This window comes from Aspergillus ruber (genome assembly GCF_000600275.1).
Source record: "Aspergillus ruber CBS 135680 unplaced genomic scaffold scaffold00013, whole genome shotgun sequence".
In the NCBI taxonomy this organism is placed as follows: Eukaryota; Fungi; Ascomycota; class Eurotiomycetes; order Eurotiales; family Aspergillaceae; genus Aspergillus; species Aspergillus ruber.
Genome location: NW_024467309.1, coordinates 122,887 through 142,395, shown reverse-complemented (window position 1 = coordinate 142,395; position 19,509 = coordinate 122,887). Strand labels below are relative to the sequence as shown.

Here is a 19,509-nt window from a genome sequence, read left to right as displayed (position 1 = left end):
ATGAATGGAAATGTCTTGATACTAGGAATACAAAGCTGATTTGATAAAGAATATTATCCAGAGTGATACGGAGTGGAAGGTAGACGTTGCTGAAAGAGACAATCACGCGAGTCTCGTGACCTGGTCCTCTACCCTACAAGGACTTCGCCAACAAGCGACCTTTTCTACATTGAATCGCGCCGGTATGATGGTCCGAGACAGTGCAAATGATCCCGAGAATCTTGGTGCCATTCTTGCATCGACAATCCGCATTGCCAAAGCCGATCCCATCACATGGTGAAGCAAGTACCATGCGCGCGTCCTTATTCCCAAAGCCGGAGCTCAACAACAAAAAGTCAATGGGTCAAATTGTACGTAGCTAGGGTGTCCCTTGTTACTCAGGTCCCAGTGTGAACGAGGCAGATTTATTCAGGAGGAAAAGCATAGAATAGAATCAGCTCGATTCGAGAATGAAAACAGAAGCGTGAAATCCGTGGGATCGTGATCATCAGGAGGTATATCTGTGTTCTATGAGTCTTTCCTTGGAAATGAGAATTGACTTGCAGGGGCGGATAATCCGAAGCTAGACTGGGGCGCAATATGGGAGCTAAAAGCTCCAGGATAGGGAAGTAGGAAAAGTAGAAGTATCCCTTTGTCGGCCCGCTGTTCTTTCGCAAGCGTCAATGAGCTGTTTTTGAAGTTTTCCGTGAGTAAACTGCCACCAGAGATATGCAAATAAACGAGAAAAGACAAGAAAAGAAAACGAAAGGATGAGATGAAAGGATAGGAATCAATCACAAAGACACAGGCAAATACACAATTGTGGAAAACCCCAGTCATTGAAACTTTCCCTGGATAGCTTGCCGCATTTCCAATGAAAAACCCCCTTCCCCCCAGCTGCCCCACAATATCCTTTTTATGTCCTAGACAATGAAATAACCGTTTCGTTCACTCGTAGCTCATACTCCCGGCTATTTCAACTTCCGCCAGACGGGGGAGTCTGAGGACGGGCAGAAGTGGCATAGGCTATCATCAAAAGATGGTCATGGCAATGGGCGTTGATAAGGCTTTTTCGTGTTTCCCGCATACGGCCATCAGGTGTACTCTATCGTCTCCGGTCAATGAATGCATCCCATCCTCTCATGTCTCATCGAGTCGCATAATTAGGCGGATAAAATGGAGGCACACCGTCCACCATCATTCCATCTTGCGCATCGTCGACTCCGTTCTCGAGGTTAGAAGCCTGATTTTCAGCCTTGTCCAAGACCTGATTGAGGACTTCTAAAATGTGGTTTTCGGGTACCCGTGCCCTGATGTTATGAATGATTGCAGCCGCAGAATCATCGTCTCCCTCTCGAAATGCCTCGATCAACAGCTCCTTGAATTGGCGCTCATAATCCCTTGATCCTTCAAGATGCTTCACGCGTTCCAAAAGGCGTTTATTCTCCTCCTCGGCGCGCTTGGCGGCCACCTTACGGCGTTTGTCGGCGGACTCGTCGACGAAACATTGACATCCTTGTAGCGTGCATTCGGTGCAGGGGCTGCCTGTGGTATCATAGCTGCACTGGAATATATGTGTGAGAATAGGATTCCAAATTTAGGCTCGGTTCGACGAGCAGCACGGGCAACGGAGAGGGCGGAGGGGAAGGGTGAGAAACTAGACAGACTATGACGATAAACGTAGTACCTTTGTCCGACGGCGTTTGCATTCAGCACAGGCCATTGATGCCCTTTTCACCTTGTGTTCCTCATTGGGACTAGGATCAAGATTTGTCGGAACAAGACCTGATGTGGTCCTGGGAGCAAGTGGGCGGAGAGGCCTGGAGAAACCTTGATGGGCCATAGTCCGAGGGACAAACGGGAAGTGTACCAGAGAGAGAATGTAATAAAACAAATCAGGAGCAATAAGAAAGAAAAAATAGAGAGAGAGAGAAATAGAGAGTATCAAATGGAGGAGATAGACAGAGCTCGAGATGTGCTTGTTGTCAAGACCGCGGTCATGAATTTGCGAGCAAACCCTAGAAACATGCTCCTGGCAGGAAAATGAAAAAGACCCTAGCAGTTTTGCGTATTTTGTGTTTTTGCCCTCTCGAATTTCTATAGGTGTGAAATTCAGCTGCACACAGGGGCGTGTACTTGGTGTGCGCGCAAGTCTGCCGCGCACGAGAGTCAGCGTACCTTTTTCTCTTTCTCCTTGTCTGTTATCTTTTCCTTATTCCCCCCTCATTTCATATAGACGCACAATACAAAGACAAAAAAAAGTAGTAATAAGTAGTTTCGCAGCTCAGAGGGGCTCCAAGATGGAATGTGGGTTTAGGCGGCGGGTTTGGTGCAGAAGAGAAAAATTGACCACTTGGCTCCGGAAGGTGTCTCTCACACGGGCTGACCAAGGAAATACATAATTAGATCTGTCCTCAATCCCCAGGAACCAGGCAAGCTAATTCTTTCGACAGAGTACTTGTACTCTAGGTACGCTCTGGAACTAGTGGTAGTAGGCCCGGAGTACGCAAAGCAGGGAAGCCGTAGAAATTTAGAGACGAGTGCAGCAGCTCTCCGTAAAGCGGACACTCATTGGGCGACAGATTACGGAGTAATAAACCGTGCAGAATACACAGCCGCCTCCCCCTTTGGGGCGACGAGATCTTCCCCGTTGGCCACTGTACCGTACCAGACGAAGGATACAGTACTTCATAGTACTAGTACAGAATGTGTTATTAATAATGCTTATGTACCGCCACCGAGAACAGTATGCTCGGGGACACTAGCATAGATCATTTGCTCCTGTGAGTACGCACTTCCGTAAAAGATGATACACATCACCCGGTAAGTTATCTAAACTCAAACGAAGATTTTCTTGCTCGGCGACCATGTTCGGAGATTCTCTCCGGTATCTCATTTTGTATCGAAGCTTTATTTGGGAAGAGGGGGGGCGCATGAGCAGTGGCTTGCTGTGCCTGTACGGAATGCAAACGTGGTGATTCTTGGGCACGACAGATTCTAACCCACAGATTCCCGAGCGTGGATCCATGGTTATTATTTGATGCAACCCGGTCCATAGTCCAACCACCATTGGGTCCGTGTAGCTCCGTGTGGCGAGAAAAAGGATGGAACTAATGCGGTCTGGCATTTCTGAAGCATTCCTAAACGAGTTTAGCCTCGGGAAATGGTTCCTGCAACTCTGATAGGCTAAAGACGGCGAGGGACAGGATCGGCCTAATTTCTGGACTGGAACGAGTTGAGAGGGACGTGCTCAAGTGGTATGTGCCTGTAGTATATCGGCACGTTGGACTGCCAAAGGAAAACGAAGGGTCATGCTGTGTGGATCATTCGGTTAATTGTTAGTATTACTTCTTGAACTTTCTCTTTACAACGCTCTTCTCTTGTTGAGCAGTTGGATGAGCTTGATATGTGAGAATTCGAGACTGAATTCGGAGGGAAAAACTTCTCCATTCCGAAAACAGTAGGTCAAGTGATAGCACGTGATGCATATTCAACCAGGACTAGCCCGTCATCTCTACACAATCCCTTATGTTCTACTCCATACTCTGTACTCTATATATTGACTACCTTCTATCAATTTGACCTGTTAGATCTGAACAGAGTCAGTTCGGACAGATAAGGGCTCGGTGGCAACGATCACATTGATGTGCCATCCATACAACTGCGTACATACTAATATGTATGAGCATGAATGGACAGGCTTGCTCTCTATAACCTGGACAGGTGACCCCGTACAGAGACATGTTCCACCACAGGAATTGACTTCAACACATCACTCGGCCGTACCAATATTTAGCATGTAGTGGAACCGGCCAAAGGATCGCAGCTCAAGCCGTGAGAGTGGCATCGATACATCAACTGGCACTGCTACTACGGGTACTTCGTACTATGTCCTACTATTACTAGTACATGCAGATGCATCCCCGATGATCCCTCTGTTCGCTTAGTTTATGAAAACCAAGAACTAACCCATGCACAGAAAAACACACAGAAACATACAGCGCGTCAATTGCGCGTAGGCTGTTTTATGATTATGACTTCGTATTTGCTAGCGGCTATCTTTTTGACCGTGGACCGGGTGCGTTTGTGTCGCGGACATTGGTACAACACTTGCACTAATATGCATTATCCACTGTGGCAAATTCCTGGGTTATCTTCGCTTCAGCGCTCCCGTTCCCACACCGTTTTCTGATAGGGCTCTGGAGGAGTTGCCCCCGTCCCTTTTACTGATTGATCATCGCTGAATCACACTGGTTTTCATTTGCGAGAGCCACCCCAGGCCAGTCTTCTATTTTGCAGACACTCCGTAGCCAGACAGCAATGGTTGATGGATATTGTCCATTGTGGAGATAGCCAATGACTGCGAATCCAATTCTATGACCAATGTCAAGTCCAACCAGGACAGCTAATGATTCATAGAACAAAAAAACCACGATACTTATTACTATATGTGCTTTTGTATGTATTATGACCTACAAAGTAACAACCGCCTACCACCGGTAACCCACTCCAGCCAATTAGACGCCACGGACATGAGTCCCATGGATCACTTGTAATATCATGCTCCCCCAGTCAGAGCAACACGGGGCTTTCTGCCTACTAATCTAACGCACACGTACTCCATAGTCCGTTCTACTACTGCATGGTACAAAGTACGGAACAGCATGTTCCAACACTTCGAGCCATAGGGGATCCAGGGAACTCAGTTCCCATGCACGAGTCTTCCCTCGCAGGATATGTACTACTACTACTACGGAGTACACAGTGCTATGCATATACTCGTACGTGGCGCTGGGGATCCTGTCATGTCCAAGCCAAACCCACAGATGATCGATCAGACCGAGTACAGAATACAGATGAGTAAACGAGACTATTACTCCGTGCGTAATATTGCATTATGTTCCCTGCTTTGTTGGGGATACGGACGATAACCAGTCGCATTACGGAGTAAGTGTTGTTATATGGCATAGCATATCAGCTTCGTGTTCGTTATGGGTGGGGTGGAATGGTAAATTTCTGGAATAATGGGTCAAAGAACGCTTCAAAAGAAGGCACATAATACTTTGTAGTTGTATTTACTACCTGTCCTAATTCCAATGAATCATAATCTCTGCTAAATAGATACAAGAAAAAGAAATAGGCAACTAATTAGCCCAAACCCCAACATAACGCCAGCGGCAAAAAAAAAATCCACCTAGTAAATAGGTCTTCCCTCGTTCCAAGTTCGCGATGCTCCACCACCAGAAGCCTGTTTTTCTGTCTGATGTTGATCATTTTGCCCTTCATTATTGATATTGCCACTGTCCGGTGACACAAGGAACTGCTTATTGCTCTCTCGACGGCCTGAGACGCTGCTGATCCCTCCAATCCATTCCCACACACGTGCAACATCGCCGCCACGACCCTCTCGAACTGCAGCCCGGATATTGGCGTTTCCCTCCACAACATTGCGGACGCGCCGCCAGAGGTCCTCCCGCCTGCGTCCTTGCAGTTCTGATCGCAACACGTCGTCTCGTAGTTGGCCAATAGGGATATACGGTTCACGAGCTGCGCCGCGAGCATGCAAAGCTGCCTGCGTCGCCAATCGATCCAAGGTTGTGCCAACAAGTTCAGGCACCCGAGCCATATCCGAGCGGCGAGCAAGTATCCGAGAACGTATGTAAATAAAGGCACCGACGCAGAGAATTAGAATTGAAAGAGGGAGTCGATAAGCGAGGAGAGAGAGTCGGAGGTGACGGCGGAAGGCACATGTGAGGGGGAGACGTGTGAAGGCTGTAGAGGAGAGGGTGAGAGCACCGGAGGGTCTGTCATTGCGTTGTCACCTCTGTTAGTTCTTTATGTCAGAACTGAGAGAAGAGAAGAAAATTGCGATTCTGACCAAATATAGGCCCTGGAGGGTGAATGGAGAAGGAAAGCGAAGACTTACTGTTGAGTTTTGGCCACGACCTCCTCTTTTCCAATTACTTCGCCCAGAGCTCCCAGCCACAGGTCGTCGAATTCAGTGTCACTCATGCCCTTGCGTCGCCTGTTTCCAATTTCCCGCTTCAGATCGTGCTCGTTAATTTCCGGAGATTTTGCTTCCCTCCCATCTGCCGCCAATTCACCACATTCCCACTTGGCCCTTCGATCACGAAGTTCTTCTACTGCCTTATCCGCAACGGCTTTCACCCGGCGAGCTTTCTCGCTGTCGGGCTCGCATGTTGGGGGAAGAGGGATAAGGCCGCCCAGAGATAAGGGATGAGATGTGAGAATGAAATCATGCTCACAGCGGGCCTCAAAGTTAGGGTAACAGAAAGCATGCGGCGGGCACGGCTCACACTGTGGCTCGAGAACATTGGCCCATTCGGGTACTTTGGTTTCTGCCAACGACCATGTAGGTTTGCCGATTCCGCAGAAACCGATCTCGACCTTCTCCTTACGCCACCAACCAGCAAAGCCACTTAGAAGGGATAAGATAACCACCCATGGGGCAGCCTTGCTTGCCTTGCTCTGTTTGCGTTTCCGACGACTGGGTTGCGTAGGAGCTGCGTACATTCGACCTGCTTGCTCATACTCTAACGCCAGTTGCTCCTCAGGTGTAAACTCTTCGCCCGCATCAAAGTCGCTCTCATCATTGTAACCCTCCTCTTCAGGTTCTTCCTGGTATGGTTCCAAACGAGGAGCCGAGACCTTGAATGGTGACCTAGTAGAAGCAAAAGACTCGTCTTCCTGTTTGATGGGCGTCTCTGATTTACGTGCACGTAGACCATCCTTGGAAGGACTTTCCGACACTCGAGACTTACTCTTTCGACTCGCACTCCGTAGTTTCTGCTGCTCCCAAGTAGCAGGAGAGCTTCCACTCTGGAATGGGTTATCATATGTGAAGATGCCATGATCGACTGGCTCGGGCTTTATAGATGGCTGACGGGGCATAGGGAGTTCTGGTTCGGTCGAGGGGGTCATTTCACTTCTCCGTAGCTTTTTAACAGTAGACTGTCGGGGAGTGGCCATATCCTTCCTGGCGACCGGTGTTGCAACACCCTCATCGTTTCTGTCCGTGCGGTGAGAAGTTCTACTCTGGGATCGTGCTACAGACCGCCTCGAAGCAGTCGCTGGTGTAGCTGGAATATTATGCTCATCCACATCTGCCGTAGACGCTCTTGTACCGCGCGTCGACCGGGCCCGTCGCGCACCGGTCGTCGACACACTCGAAGGCGTAGGTGGGGGAGGCATGGAATCCCTATCCGCACCCTCGTGATAATCCTGATAACCATCGAACGAACTAGCGACGGATGACGCTCGGCTTCCCATATCCGTTATTCCATCACTCGTCCTCTTCACCCGTTCGCGATCTCGAATTAGTTTCTTTGCCTGGGGCAGGACCTCGTCCTCCAGGATGCGAATAAGCTGCGACTTCTTCGCTGAGGCCGGATAGGAGACATCGTGATTGACGAGAATCGCTCGAAGACGGGGAACAGTTAAGGTATTGAGGTCGAAATCTGGGGAGAGGTAATCCATAGAGTCTGCCATGGTGGGTTATGTCGATATCCACCAACGAAACAGAAAGAGGGGAAAAAAAGTGATGCAATCACTGCAGAAGCGCTCTCGAGACGCAAGCTTGCCGCTTTATGATATCCAGAACGTCGCGGATCCGATTTCGAAATGGTATCGCCAGAGGGTTAAAAAAAGGTTGTTTCGACAATAAACCTGTCTATTCTGGACGCAAGAACACGTTGAGCTGGTATCCAGGGCAACGGCATAAGCGGGGCCTGTGGAGGAAGAACGAACCGGAACGTTGCGGCTCTGCGATTTTCCTCATTTGGAAGAAGCAGGCCAGGCTCTTTTCTATTTAAACCGAGAGATACTTCAAATTTTGTGGATTAACGTAGATAGATGGAAGGAGGGGAAGACAAAAAGGAGGCGACCTGAAAGACGCCAGAATCACAAACAAATCTCAGCATTATGTGTAATCACGTGACATAATGTGCCACATACAGACTCCACAGCATACTACACAGCCACAAGTACTGGGATGCTCTGTCCGCAGTAAATAACTCCCATTTATGCAAGATCCTCAAGATGCTAGAAGAACATGAGCGCATCCTGGACGGAGGCAAACTAAATACAAATCATGCAGGTCAAATATAAAACAATCAAAACCCGTCAAAGCTCCTATCCATGCTCCTGAAAACACTCCTGAAAACGCTCCACAATCCCTCGAGACGCCACACAACTGGAGTAACCAAGAAACGAGGGGAAAAAAAAAAAAATAAATAGTCAAAAGAAGACAATGAAAGAAAGTAAGCGAGAAGAACAACAGTTCAAGAAGATGGAGATGTACATCGGGAAAGATAGTGAAGATGGGATTCCACGGTAGATTCACCTTCGATCATGGAGCAAGTTGAAAGTACGATGATGAGCCGGAACTTGAGCCATCCTCGTTGCTGGAGTCTTCGTCTCTACCGGCCATACCAGCAGCACCGATAGCTAGTTGCTCTTTGAGGGCCCGATATTCTGCAAGTTGCGTTTGCAATTGCTGCATCACTTCACTAATTGGCGTAGCATGGTCTTCCAGCCGGTCGCCAGGCTTGAAGGGCTGCATCATATGTCGCATCGCAAGTGTGTTGATCGCGACCTGGGGAATGTTAGAAACGTAGGGCCTCAAGAGAGAACTGTCGAACAGAGATCGTAACTTACCTCGATACGGATCACCTGGTGCTCAATCAAGCCAACAACGGCCGAGTCAGCAAGCTCGCCTCCATGGTTTTTTACTACATTGTATAGCGCCGAGTTTGGCTCCTTGAGCCGCGTGTCTTGACTTTCCAAAGCACCACACAATCGTTCCAATCGGAGGGTGATTTCCCAGAGTCGCCAAATAAGATCGGTCTGGATCTCCAGCTGCGAATGCTTGCTGATGGTGGTCGGGGCCCTTTCTTTGGCTGCTTGCTCTTCCAACGAGGTCAGTCGTCCAGAGAGTGCATGGGGATAGATCAGATAGAGTGGCTCCGGATTTTCTAGGCCTTTCAGTTTCTGTTCACCCTGGTCTTTGATCACAAATCCCTGGCTATTGAGCTGTTGCAACTCGCGACGGATACTATACCCAAGGTTATCCATGGCATAGTTCTCCTCGGAGCCGGTCGAAGCAGCCCGCTCACTGTCTGCAAATACCTCCAGATTACGCTGGATATCGCCCATGAAGTCCGATGATACAAAGATTTGGCCTCCATCAGCCACGGCCGAGATACGGGATGCACGGTTCACCATAGGACCGAAATAGTCCATGCGATTCGTGACAGGATCCTTCTCGGAGACGGGCTCTCCCCAGTGAATACCCATTCGGACAGATAACCCACGGAAGATGATATTGTTCTCCGTGTCATACTGCACTTGGCATTGAGGTTGTTCCATAATTTCGGTGGGCCATTCTGCCTCTAGTAGTTGATTTTGACAATTGAAACACCAGAGCAAAGCGGCAGTTGTGGTGGCAAAGGCCACCATGAAGGCGTCACCTTCGGTTTTGACCTCATAGCCACCGATGATCCCGAGCTGTCTTCGCAGGATGTCGTTATGGATTTGAATCGCCGAGCGCATAGCATCCGGACAAGTCTCCCAGAGACCGGTGGACTTCTTGATATCCGTGAATATAATGGCCAGTTCACCGGTAGGGGCGTCCACGTAGTCAAAACGGGCAAGCCTAGAATCACCTGGCATATCGCGTGGTTTCTTGGTCCGCTTTGTGCTTGGGATGATTTGCTCTTCGGGGAAAGAGGATGGCCCCATAGAGAAGCCTCTGAATTTGTATCGCTCCCGTTTCTTCAGATCGCTAACTCCGAGGATCATCACCATCAGTTTGTTGCTAGCCCCAAAGGAGACAGCTAGGTCCCGGATCTTTTGAGCAGCGACCATCAAGTCACTTCGCTCCGCCCTGGTAACATCGACGACTACATCGGGAGTGACATAATCCCACAATTCCTTCGAGGCTAATATAATCATCTCATCCTGTTCTGTCAAAGTGACATGCTGGGTGTATGGAGCCGCAATTACCGCAGGCATCAGCTGGAAATAACCAAACGCTCTTGACACTGGAAGCGTGTCATTAAGCCGGCCATTGCGAGAGACAAATCCTCCGGCAGCACGAATCCTCGCCCTTTCCTGCGCTTCGGCGGGATCATGTGTGCGCGTCAAATATCTCATGGAGCCATCTGACTTGACAAGAATCGCCTGGGCATCTCCAACGTTTGCAATATACAAGTCCATGTTGTTCAAATACATGACGGTTGCCACGCCACCAGCTTGAATGTCGTCTTGGTTGAGGAGCTTGGTCGTAGGCGTACCCCGGCGGTATTGTCGAATGGCATGGTCGTCTAGAGACTTATAAGCTGCGATAGCCATATCCTTGTTCAACGCCAAAAATGTGCGCCTCAAAGCATCTAGTGGGGTTTCTTTCTCCTCAGTCCTCATCTTTCTCAGTTGGGAAGAAAATGTTGATGTGAAGTTTTCATGAAGAAATTTGGCAATCTTGGAGCCGCCAGTTGATTGGATTTGGCCGTCAAACATGCCAACCAACGTTTCCACATTATCCGGTTTAAGACGCGGGACCATCATATCAATGATGGAAAGATGTTCAGTTTTACCCAGTGTGTCGGCCATACCATAGGCAAGCGAGCCGGCCAATGACGCCGAGGTTCTTACACGACGATCTTCATTCTCCTCTGGGATGGTGGGTGTGGTGAGGGTAACATCCATCAGACCTAAGACGCGAAGATGGGTAAGCGAATTGAAATCGGTTAAATCGGTGGCATTGGCAGCCGGGGGTCCCAATGAAGCGATATTTGGCTTGATCTCAAGTCGCTTGTTGCCGGAGAAATTGAGATACCTGAGGTTCCGATTCCAGTTCCAATTCCAGTCATAGGGCCAGTTGGACACATTATACTTCAAGGCATTGCTGCCGACATCAAGACTCGCGAGCTTGCTGACTTTGCAGAGTTCGGCGGGGAGTACCTGAAATCGATTTGCATTGATGTGGAGTATCTTCAAGTTACTCCCTTCCTCCAGATCATCCGACGGGAGCGAGGTCAATTCATTGCCCGAAAGGTACAGTTCTGTGATCAACGGCCAACGTTTGAGCAACCCCTGGGGCAATTCGGTCAATTCATTATAGGAGATATTGACCACGCGCAATTCGGGAATCAGCGACAATTCGCGGAAAATATCATCCTCCAATCGGTTATCCGCCAGATATAGATGCCTGAGAGACCCGGCAAATGTGGTCGCTACATGTTGTGAGAAATTAGAATCTTTCCGCGAAAAAGCACTACCATCGGCAGCGGACCGGGCAGTCGACACTTTTCTTGCCCCTTGGCCTGACGATGATGCCACAGATGGCTTCCGATAACCACTGGCAGGTGAGCCTCCTGAGCTCGCGGCACCAGATGTCTGACTGGGTCTGCGTTCTTCATTCTCTTCAACCGTTCCCAGTTCTTCATAGTTCCGGGTTTCCGTCGTGGTCCCAGGCGTACCAGCAGGTTCACCAGGAAGCTGTGGTGGAGAGCTACCATGCTTCGGGAAAGTTTCTAGCACATTCGACGATACATTGAGAGTTTCCAGTTTGGCACAATGCCAGAGCTCCCTGGGCAGCCTGCTGAGATTGCATTCTCTGAGGTTGAGATATTTGAGTTCCGTAAGGCAGCCTATAGTTACCGGCAGCGCAGCAAGCGGGTTCTTGATCATGCTAAAATGCTCTAACCGACGGAGCTTGCCGATATTTGATGGCATGGAGACAAAGTGGTTTTTATCCAGAACCAGTTTTGTCAGACTTGGCACATTGTCAAATAATGAATCCCGGAATTGAACAAGCTTGGCGGATGCTATGTTGAGCGTCGTGAGTGTCGGCATAGGCGCATCAATATCAAATTGGGTCATCGGGCAATGGTCCAAGAACAAAGAACGCAGTTTGGGAAACGATCCTCTGAATCTTGAAATCGCATTGTGACCGGCAAACAGCTGCTCGAGGCGCGGAAGAAGCGAAAGATTGTCAATGTTGTTAATTGCATTGAAGCGCGCATCGATCTCTCTTAGATTCTCCAGATCCTTGAATGTCTCGTCGAGAGGCCCACTGAGCATGTTGTTTGTCATCCAAAGTCGTTCCAGCGCACGCAGTTTGCCAATGTTGGGAATACTGGCGATATTATTGAAACTAATGTCGAGATTGACCAGGCTCTTCAGATTGCAGAGGAAACTGGGAAACTCCTGGAAGCTGTTGGAGGATATGTTCAGACTGCGCAAGGATGGGAAGTTCCCAAAGTAGCTAGGCAACTCTGTCAACTTGTTATTGGACAATTTGATGCTAACAAGACCGTGTAACCGGTCAAGATTAGCATGGCTCAGTTCCTCTAGGCAGTTGTTCGACACGTCCAAGTAAGTCAGTCGACTCGCCAAACTGAAACTTGTTGGAAGACGCAACGCCTCATTTCCCATAAATTTTACCTCTCGTAGGTTGACACAACTTTGAATAAAGTCCTTGGGGACATCTAGAGAAAGGTTTCTCGAAAGATTCAACGTGATGATTTCAGAGGCCTTTTTGTATAGAGTAATGGGAATGGTGACAAGACTGCGGCCCTGCAGATCGACATGGCTGAATTTCTGCATCTTGTTAAATCCCGGATCACCTTCGAGACTACTATAGCCGCTCAATTTGGTGGGAAGGAATATAAAGCGACAGATATAGCTGTGATCTTCACGTCCGATATCCTCGATACGGTCTTTCTCCATGTAGCCCACCTGCTCCAGCATCCGCTTTTGCATGCGAATTGGCCGTTCAGTATGATCCAACTGCCTGGAGAGATCGTGTTTCCGCATCACGATCTCATAATTGTTCAGGTGATCTTGAAGAAATGATTTGCGGCCCAACATTAGAAGGATATCCGCGACAGTTGAATCCAGACCGGCTGACAGGGTGGCAAAAGTTAAGTCAATCCGAAAAACGCGAAGGAAATACGGCCTGCCGCTTCCATCGGAAGCGGTGCGCGCTGCTTCGTTGGCTATCTTTGGCAGTCGCGCAGAGAGATCCTCGTTGTGCTTTTTCACCTGCCAACTCTCAGGGGCATCCCAATTTCCTGGGGGCATCGGCCCTTTCTTATCATCCGGCTGCGCAGCCGTCTCATCAAATCCTCGACTTTGACCTCCTCGAGTCGCTACAATTCCCTCCATATGATCGAGATCCGTATCGAGAGGCCATACACCTGGTTCGTCCGCATTCCCTGGCTCATTGCGACGGTTACGAAGCTTGGAACCTTTAGCATCCTCAAGACTTCCTTGTCTCCCACGTCTAACGGGGGATTGGTCACGGCGCGCCGATTTCGACGATTTCGACTGATCTTGGACCGCCTTGGAGGAACCCGGAAGATGTTTGAGAGGACCATGCCCTTTGGGAAACCGAATTTTACCCAACAGGGACCGCTTGGTACCAGAAGGTGCACCGGGAGAATTCTGACCTTGCTCACGTGAATGGGTGCTTTGAACGCTAGGCGTCGGGCTGGCAGGACGACCGCCGAGGGTAGTCGTTGAGTTCATAGCAGGGGACATGCCACCTTCTGCAAAGGGGCGAAGCCCAATAGAAGAATCATCCTGTCCAGTTGCCGGGCGAGCCGGATATCCTGAAAGTTCGCCAGCTGATGTGGGCTTCTCTTCCTTGCTGCGGGTGTGGCGATGCGTAGGGAAAGGTCTCCGAGCTGGATCCCTTTGCGCTCCGCGACGATTACGATCTGCAATGATAGGAGTGTCACGTACAGGTGCATCTCCATACTGTGGAACATCCTGACAAATACACCCGGTTAGACAAAAGTGCAAATAATAGAGGGGGAAAAGATCGATTGCCAAGCACTTACGCCCAGATTCTGGTAATCCCAGGGAGTTATATCACTGGAAGGAAGAGCTGGGAGGGGTGTCAATGGGCGCGACGGATTATTGGTGTCAGAGATGTGTCGTGATCCATCCGAGTTTGCTCGCTCACGTGCTCTTGCTTGGTCAAGGGGCCCGAGTCTGGTATTTTTGCTATAGAGACTGGTTTCGTCCGATTCCGGTTTTTGATCACGCGACCCAAGATATTCATCACCAAAGAAGCCCTGTAGTTTTTTTCGAAATTTACTGCCGCTCGACTTGGAGCCCTGGCTACTGATCGTGGTAGCACTAGCTGCAGAAGGTCTCCGGTGATCCCTACCGTAATCCAGCTCGAACGAATCACTCCCGTAGGGCCGGCCTTGACCTGTCCGAAAAGTGGTAGAGGAGGGTGACGCCTCCTGTTCGGAGAGATCGTTGTAGAATGTCCCAGGGCCATCGGTGGGCCCCATTTTTGGGGACGAAGACCATGGAGAGACCGGCTCCTGACTAAAGTAGTCTGTCTGATTATTGGGATTCAAAGAGGGCGGTCGTGAACCGGAGCTGGAAGACGGAGGAGGGCCAGGGTCGTCCGATCCTAACACGGCCAATGCTTTTCTATGACTCCCAAACGTAGGCGGTTTCCGTTGCTCTGCGGGGTTATCCGAAGATCCCAAGGAGAACATGGATGTATAAAACTCAGGCGGAACGCCGAGGTTGGGTGGGCGACCTTGTGCATTAGAACTGGCATCAGTTAGCACTTGCCCAGAAAGGTCCAGTACCATTTGGTGCAAGCCAATTGTAGCTTGTTACGTATCAAAGAAAGCAGAGGCAAGCAACCGTAATGCTAGACAAGCCAGGGAATAAAGCTCTATGTCGACGCGCAAAGACTGTAGCGATATCTTTACACCTGACAGGAGGGAAGGGTGAGAGAATCGAGCTGCATTTCCATGGCACCAAACGCTGCTTTTAACGCAGATGTAGTTCATGCGATGCTCCAAGCATCAAGAATACAAGCAGAGCAAGAGAGCCGGGCACAAAAAAAAAAAAAAAAAAAAAAAAAAAAAAAAAGGTAAGGTCCGTACTTATCCATTTTCGCATTTCCAGGAAACGAAGGCGCGTTGCGACCGTTCGACGTGGTAGGATCCGTATTTGAGCGATAGTTGTTCTGGTTATCTCTAACGGTGTCCCTAGAAGCCCAACTACCGGTATCTGAACCTGTAGAGCCATTTCTACTCTCGAAAGGCTGGCGCCCCTGTGAAGCCATGCTTAAGACCCTTGTCGGTTTCCTCCACGGCGCAATCAGCTGGCAACCGGTTGTCACAGCAATCACGGAAACCTATCACAACCCACCATCAATGACGCCGACAAACGACACGTCGAGGGGCAATCTGATTTTGCTTCTTTGATGCTGCGTCGTGTTCGCGTTGGAGGTGGGGAGATCGCGAAATCGAAATCGGCTCTTTTGGGGGAAAGAACGAAGCTGGAAGGAAGTTTTGTGATAGGTCTAAGCGGAAAGAACGTATATTGCTGATAGAAGAGGAATGGAAGGGGAGGAGGGGAAAGGATGCCACGTTCAAGGTGAAAGGAGGTCCGGTCGAGTTTCTGAGTTCAGCACACTATCGAGACAAGGTACGTTAAGAATGAGGATAGATCATGGAATTCGTGAAAGGTGTGTAATGATGATCAAACTTCGTAGCGAATATATATCAGGTATAGCCGTAATAGTGAAAGTAAGTGGTGGTGGTGGTAGTAGTAGTAGTAGTAGTACCGGTGGTGTCGGTGGTGGTAGTAGTACTCCGTAGTGATGGTACTAAAAGTGCTCCGTAGCGTAGTATGCACAAGAACGAATATTATTGGAAGGCACGGGGCTTAGCGTTCGGGCGCGACGGGTAGAGGGAGACAAGCCGTAAAACGGGCTTTAACAAAGCTGTTTCTGTCTATCTCTTTCTCTTTTGTCTCTCTCAGCTCTGGCGGAGGGGGGAGGTACAAAACATTCAGGAAACGTCATCGCACATTGTGGGCAGAGACCTGCTGAATGGAGGGGAAGGAGGCAAACGAAGACAACGGGGGGAGAAGAACTGAAGAGGGAGGGATGCTCTTGCTGAAAGGAGAAGAAGAGAAAAGGTGATGGATAATGGTAAGAGATAGGAGAATGAATATTGATTAAAGAAACCGAGACAAGCGAGAGAGAGAAGATGTGTGTGTGAGAGGGAGATTGGAGGGTGAGGAGAAAGACGGAGCCGCAAGAGAGGATTACCAGATTGGGTAGTGGAGTCAGCCTCAGTACTCTACGTCTCTGTGTGATTACTCCGTACATTCTCCGTTAAGTGCAGACTATTAAAAAAGGATTCGAGATGATCCAGCTGATCATTGCAAAGAACAGAACTCATTGCATGCTACTCCGTATCAGTAGTATGTACTCTTACATATTCCTCCTGCCCGAGGATTGACACGATGATCCGTGACGCTGTCTGTGCTTTCTCCTATTGCTACAGCTACTACGGAGTATTCGTGCTACGGCTTCTTTAACGACAGAGGCAGACAATGCTAATTCCACCCGATACGATCCTCGAGGCTAGCTGACAGTTGGCCCGTCCTTCATCCCGCACCTCATTAACGTCTTCCCCTCTTCTCTGACCTTGATTGACTGGTCGAACATGGTGGGATGTGTGCATAGACAGTATCATATACAGTACTCCGTGTGGGGTACGAGTTTCTCTGTATGGGGTACGATATTGGATGATTGAGAGAGGTCCCTCCCATATGATACAGATCCGAGACGTTTTCTTGTTCACGGCCGGAGGTTGTTTGAGACGATGATCAAGGTAGATGAAACACGCCGGGAGATGAACCTCCCAATAGTGGCATTTAGAGCATTGTTATTATTATGGCAAAGGACGGTGATCCATGACGCAGATGATAATCCCAGTCCATTCATTCAACAATAATCACCATGTTATCTGGGTATGAACACAGACCCAATCGCCGTTTGTCCGCCGCCAACCGCGGAACCGCCCGAGTCATGATATCACGACCGTACCCAGATGAGATATCCCTTTTGCACGTGGCTGACCGGATGTAACCAACCGGCGGTTGTACAGATGACAATAGTGCATTGTCTCCAGCTCGTCATTCAATATATACTACTTCGTGTGTAGGTGTGCTGAGGTACTCCGTATCTTCAACCTATACGAAAAGAATGTCAACGCCGGAGTGGAGCAATCTGAAATGGGCGATCAAACTGGCGTAAAAGGTTATTGATCTCTTTCTCTTTTACCAATGTCTGCGACAACCTCCACAAGAGAGGAGGCTTACATATGTTTGAATGCAATACGAAGTACGGAGCACTCCGTAGACTAAGGTCTGTGCTATAAAAAAATCCAATAAAAGAGGAGGCTGGGAATGGGCCATGGCGGTGACGAGAAACTAGTCTCAGTGACCGACCGACAGAGTATAGAAGTAAATGCAAAGGCCCAACAAGTACCAATATTCAAGCTTATAGAAACCTATAGAGAACAAGAATGGATACATTGTTCCACTTGGTCCTTTCCTTGAAACCAAGTCGATGCACAATATGTTACTCGTGCAGAAACCACGTTCAAGACCACCTGGGACATGGTGTCACCCCGTCACCCCTTCCTAATCAACCCTGGAAATAAACATCTTTATAGCTACGGAGTACTCTGTACATACATAGTACAGGCTATTAGCAGCGATAAGGAGTACTATGCACAACTTGATCTTATCACGTGGTATGGAACTAGACTAGATCTGGCGTAGCTTATTGTAATGACCAATAAAACGTCCTATCATGGATTAGTTTAGTACATGTCATTGGTTCTCGGTAGCCCCACAGAAGCTGTGGCCCACCAGAAAGTTACCGCAACGGGAAGGCACAACTATTGACCGTATCAGGAAATTGGGGAGGCTGGTGATGGCCTCGGGAAGGATCGAGTCATACCGGCGCCTTCTCTCTGTGGCCACAGCTGAGCGTGCCTTCCTCTTTCTGCTGTCAATCCAGACCTCTGCGTCTGTCGTTAAAAGCTTTTCCTCTTCTCTTCCTCCATCGTCCTTCTTCCTCCCTCTCATCTCTCTCTCCAACCACCGATTTTCCATCTGTTCCTGCATTTTGCATTTGCAAATAGCATATCCTCTACTTTAGTGTCTTTTGGCTCTTGAATCTTGCATCTCTAATTCCAACCGCATACCCGAGTCACTAGGTCATCGCCATCATGAGGCTCCCTCTCATTGGTGTGACAATCAGCCTTCTCTCATACTCCGCGGGGGTTGCTGCTCAGACCTTTACGGACTGCAATCCACTCGAGAAGAGTAAGTCCCCCGTCCAAAGAAAGTGGCTAAACGATTATCTGCTAATCAAACTGTCTCTTAGCCTGTCCCCCCAAGCCAGCGTTCGGACGGTCCGCTACCTTCGATTTCACCGACGGTCACTCTGACGAATTCGCCGACGTGGGTACGCCCAACTACGACTCCAATGGTGCTGGCTTTACTGTGGCCAAGCAGGGTGATGCCCCGTTAATCCAGTCCAAGTGGTATATTATGTTTGGTCGGGTTGAAGCAGTGATCAAGACTGCTCCCGGAACGGGCATTGTCAGCAGTGCCGTTTTGCAATCGGACGATTTGGACGAGATTGATTGGGAATGGCTTGGAGTCAACGATCTCTATGTGCAGACCAACTACTTCGGCAAGGGAAACACTGGTAGCTACAACCGTGGAGCCACCCACGACAACCGGAACAACCACGACGAATTTCACACCTACACCATCGACTGGACGAGCAAGCAGATCATCTGGCAAATCGATGGTCAGACTGTTCGTTCTCTTACTCCGGACGATGCTCCCGACGACCAGTACCCTCAGTCACCCATGATGGTCAAGATCGGAGTCTGGGCTGGCGGTGACCCTAACAACGCTGACGGCACAATTCGTGAGTTCACCCTTGCTTTTGCTGTACCCATAAGCCTTTGTCTAACTGCCATGGCTTTACAGAATGGGCTGGCGGCGAGACGGACTATAGCGCTGGTCCTTACACCATGTACCTCAAGTCACTCAAGGTGACTGACTATTCCACCGGGAGCTCGTACGCTTACGGTGACAAGAGCGGCTCGTGGGAGTCCATTGTCGCCGAAGGAGGCCAGGTCGAAGGCAACAGTGCCGCGCCTCAATCCACCGTGGCTGCTCCCCCCGTGACTTCAACTGTCGAAAACATCCCTATTCCCTGGAGTGGAACGCACCGTGAAACGTCGAGCTTTGTGACTCCGAGCATCTGGCCTTGGGTTCCTACCCCGACCACACTGGTTTCTTCGACCTCGGAATCGACGTCGCTGCCTAGCGGTTGGACCTTCTCAGGATCCGGATCTGTCCAGCCGCCCAGCACGTCTTCTGTGAGTGAGCACTTCCCCAGTCCCTGCGTTTTCCTGAACGTGCCAGATTTAGCTGACAATGATCACTAGTCTTTGGTCCGGTCTACCTCTGCTTCGTCGCTCTCCTCGCCGGTGCCGCTTTCCCCCTCTGGTACTGAGGTACAGTCGAGCAGCGTGTCATCGGCGGCTTCCAGCACTACCAGTTCGACCAGTTCGACCGGCACTATCGGTTCTACCAACCCTATCAGCTCTATTATCTCTACCGGCCTCACCAGTCCTATCAGTTCTCGCC

The 19,509-nt window shown here is 49.5% G+C and overlaps 4 protein-coding genes across 4 annotated transcripts; 1 reads left to right on the top strand and 3 right to left on the bottom strand.

Moving 5' to 3' along the window:
- Window positions 1-388: 388 nt before the first annotated feature.
- On the bottom strand, window positions 389-972 carry EURHEDRAFT_62120 (uncharacterized protein). The gene has a single exon (XM_040787603.1). It carries the CDS (start codon window positions 817-819, stop codon window positions 508-510), a length of 312 nt encoding a protein of 103 aa, XP_040638756.1. The 5' UTR covers window positions 820-972; the 3' UTR covers window positions 389-507.
- A 154-nt stretch (window positions 973-1,126) lies between these two features.
- On the bottom strand, window positions 1,127-7,488 carry EURHEDRAFT_515394 (putative sister chromatid separation protein (Src1); the record flags this gene model as incomplete). The annotated part of the gene is made up of 3 exons (XM_040786372.1): window positions 1,127-1,543; window positions 5,330-5,783; window positions 5,906-7,488. The coding sequence occupies 3 exons, from the start codon at window positions 7,486-7,488 to the stop codon at window positions 1,127-1,129; spliced, it is 2,454 nt and encodes an 817-aa protein (XP_040638755.1).
- An 859-nt stretch (window positions 7,489-8,347) lies between these two features.
- acyA (adenylate cyclase acyA) lies at window positions 8,348-14,618 on the bottom strand (the record flags this gene model as incomplete). Its single annotated transcript, XM_040784334.1, has 3 exons — window positions 8,348-8,593; window positions 8,656-13,773; window positions 13,845-14,618. The coding sequence occupies 3 exons, from the start codon at window positions 14,616-14,618 to the stop codon at window positions 8,348-8,350; spliced, it is 6,138 nt and encodes a 2,045-aa protein (XP_040638754.1).
- A 3,450-nt stretch (window positions 14,619-18,068) lies between these two features.
- On the top strand, window positions 18,069-19,375 carry EURHEDRAFT_456283 (glycoside hydrolase family 16 protein; the record flags this gene model as incomplete). Its single annotated transcript, XM_040784344.1, has 4 exons — window positions 18,069-18,165; window positions 18,227-18,781; window positions 18,844-19,242; window positions 19,308-19,375. The coding sequence occupies 4 exons, from the start codon at window positions 18,069-18,071 to the stop codon at window positions 19,373-19,375; spliced, it is 1,119 nt and encodes a 372-aa protein (XP_040638753.1).
- Window positions 19,376-19,509: the final 134 nt, after the last annotated feature.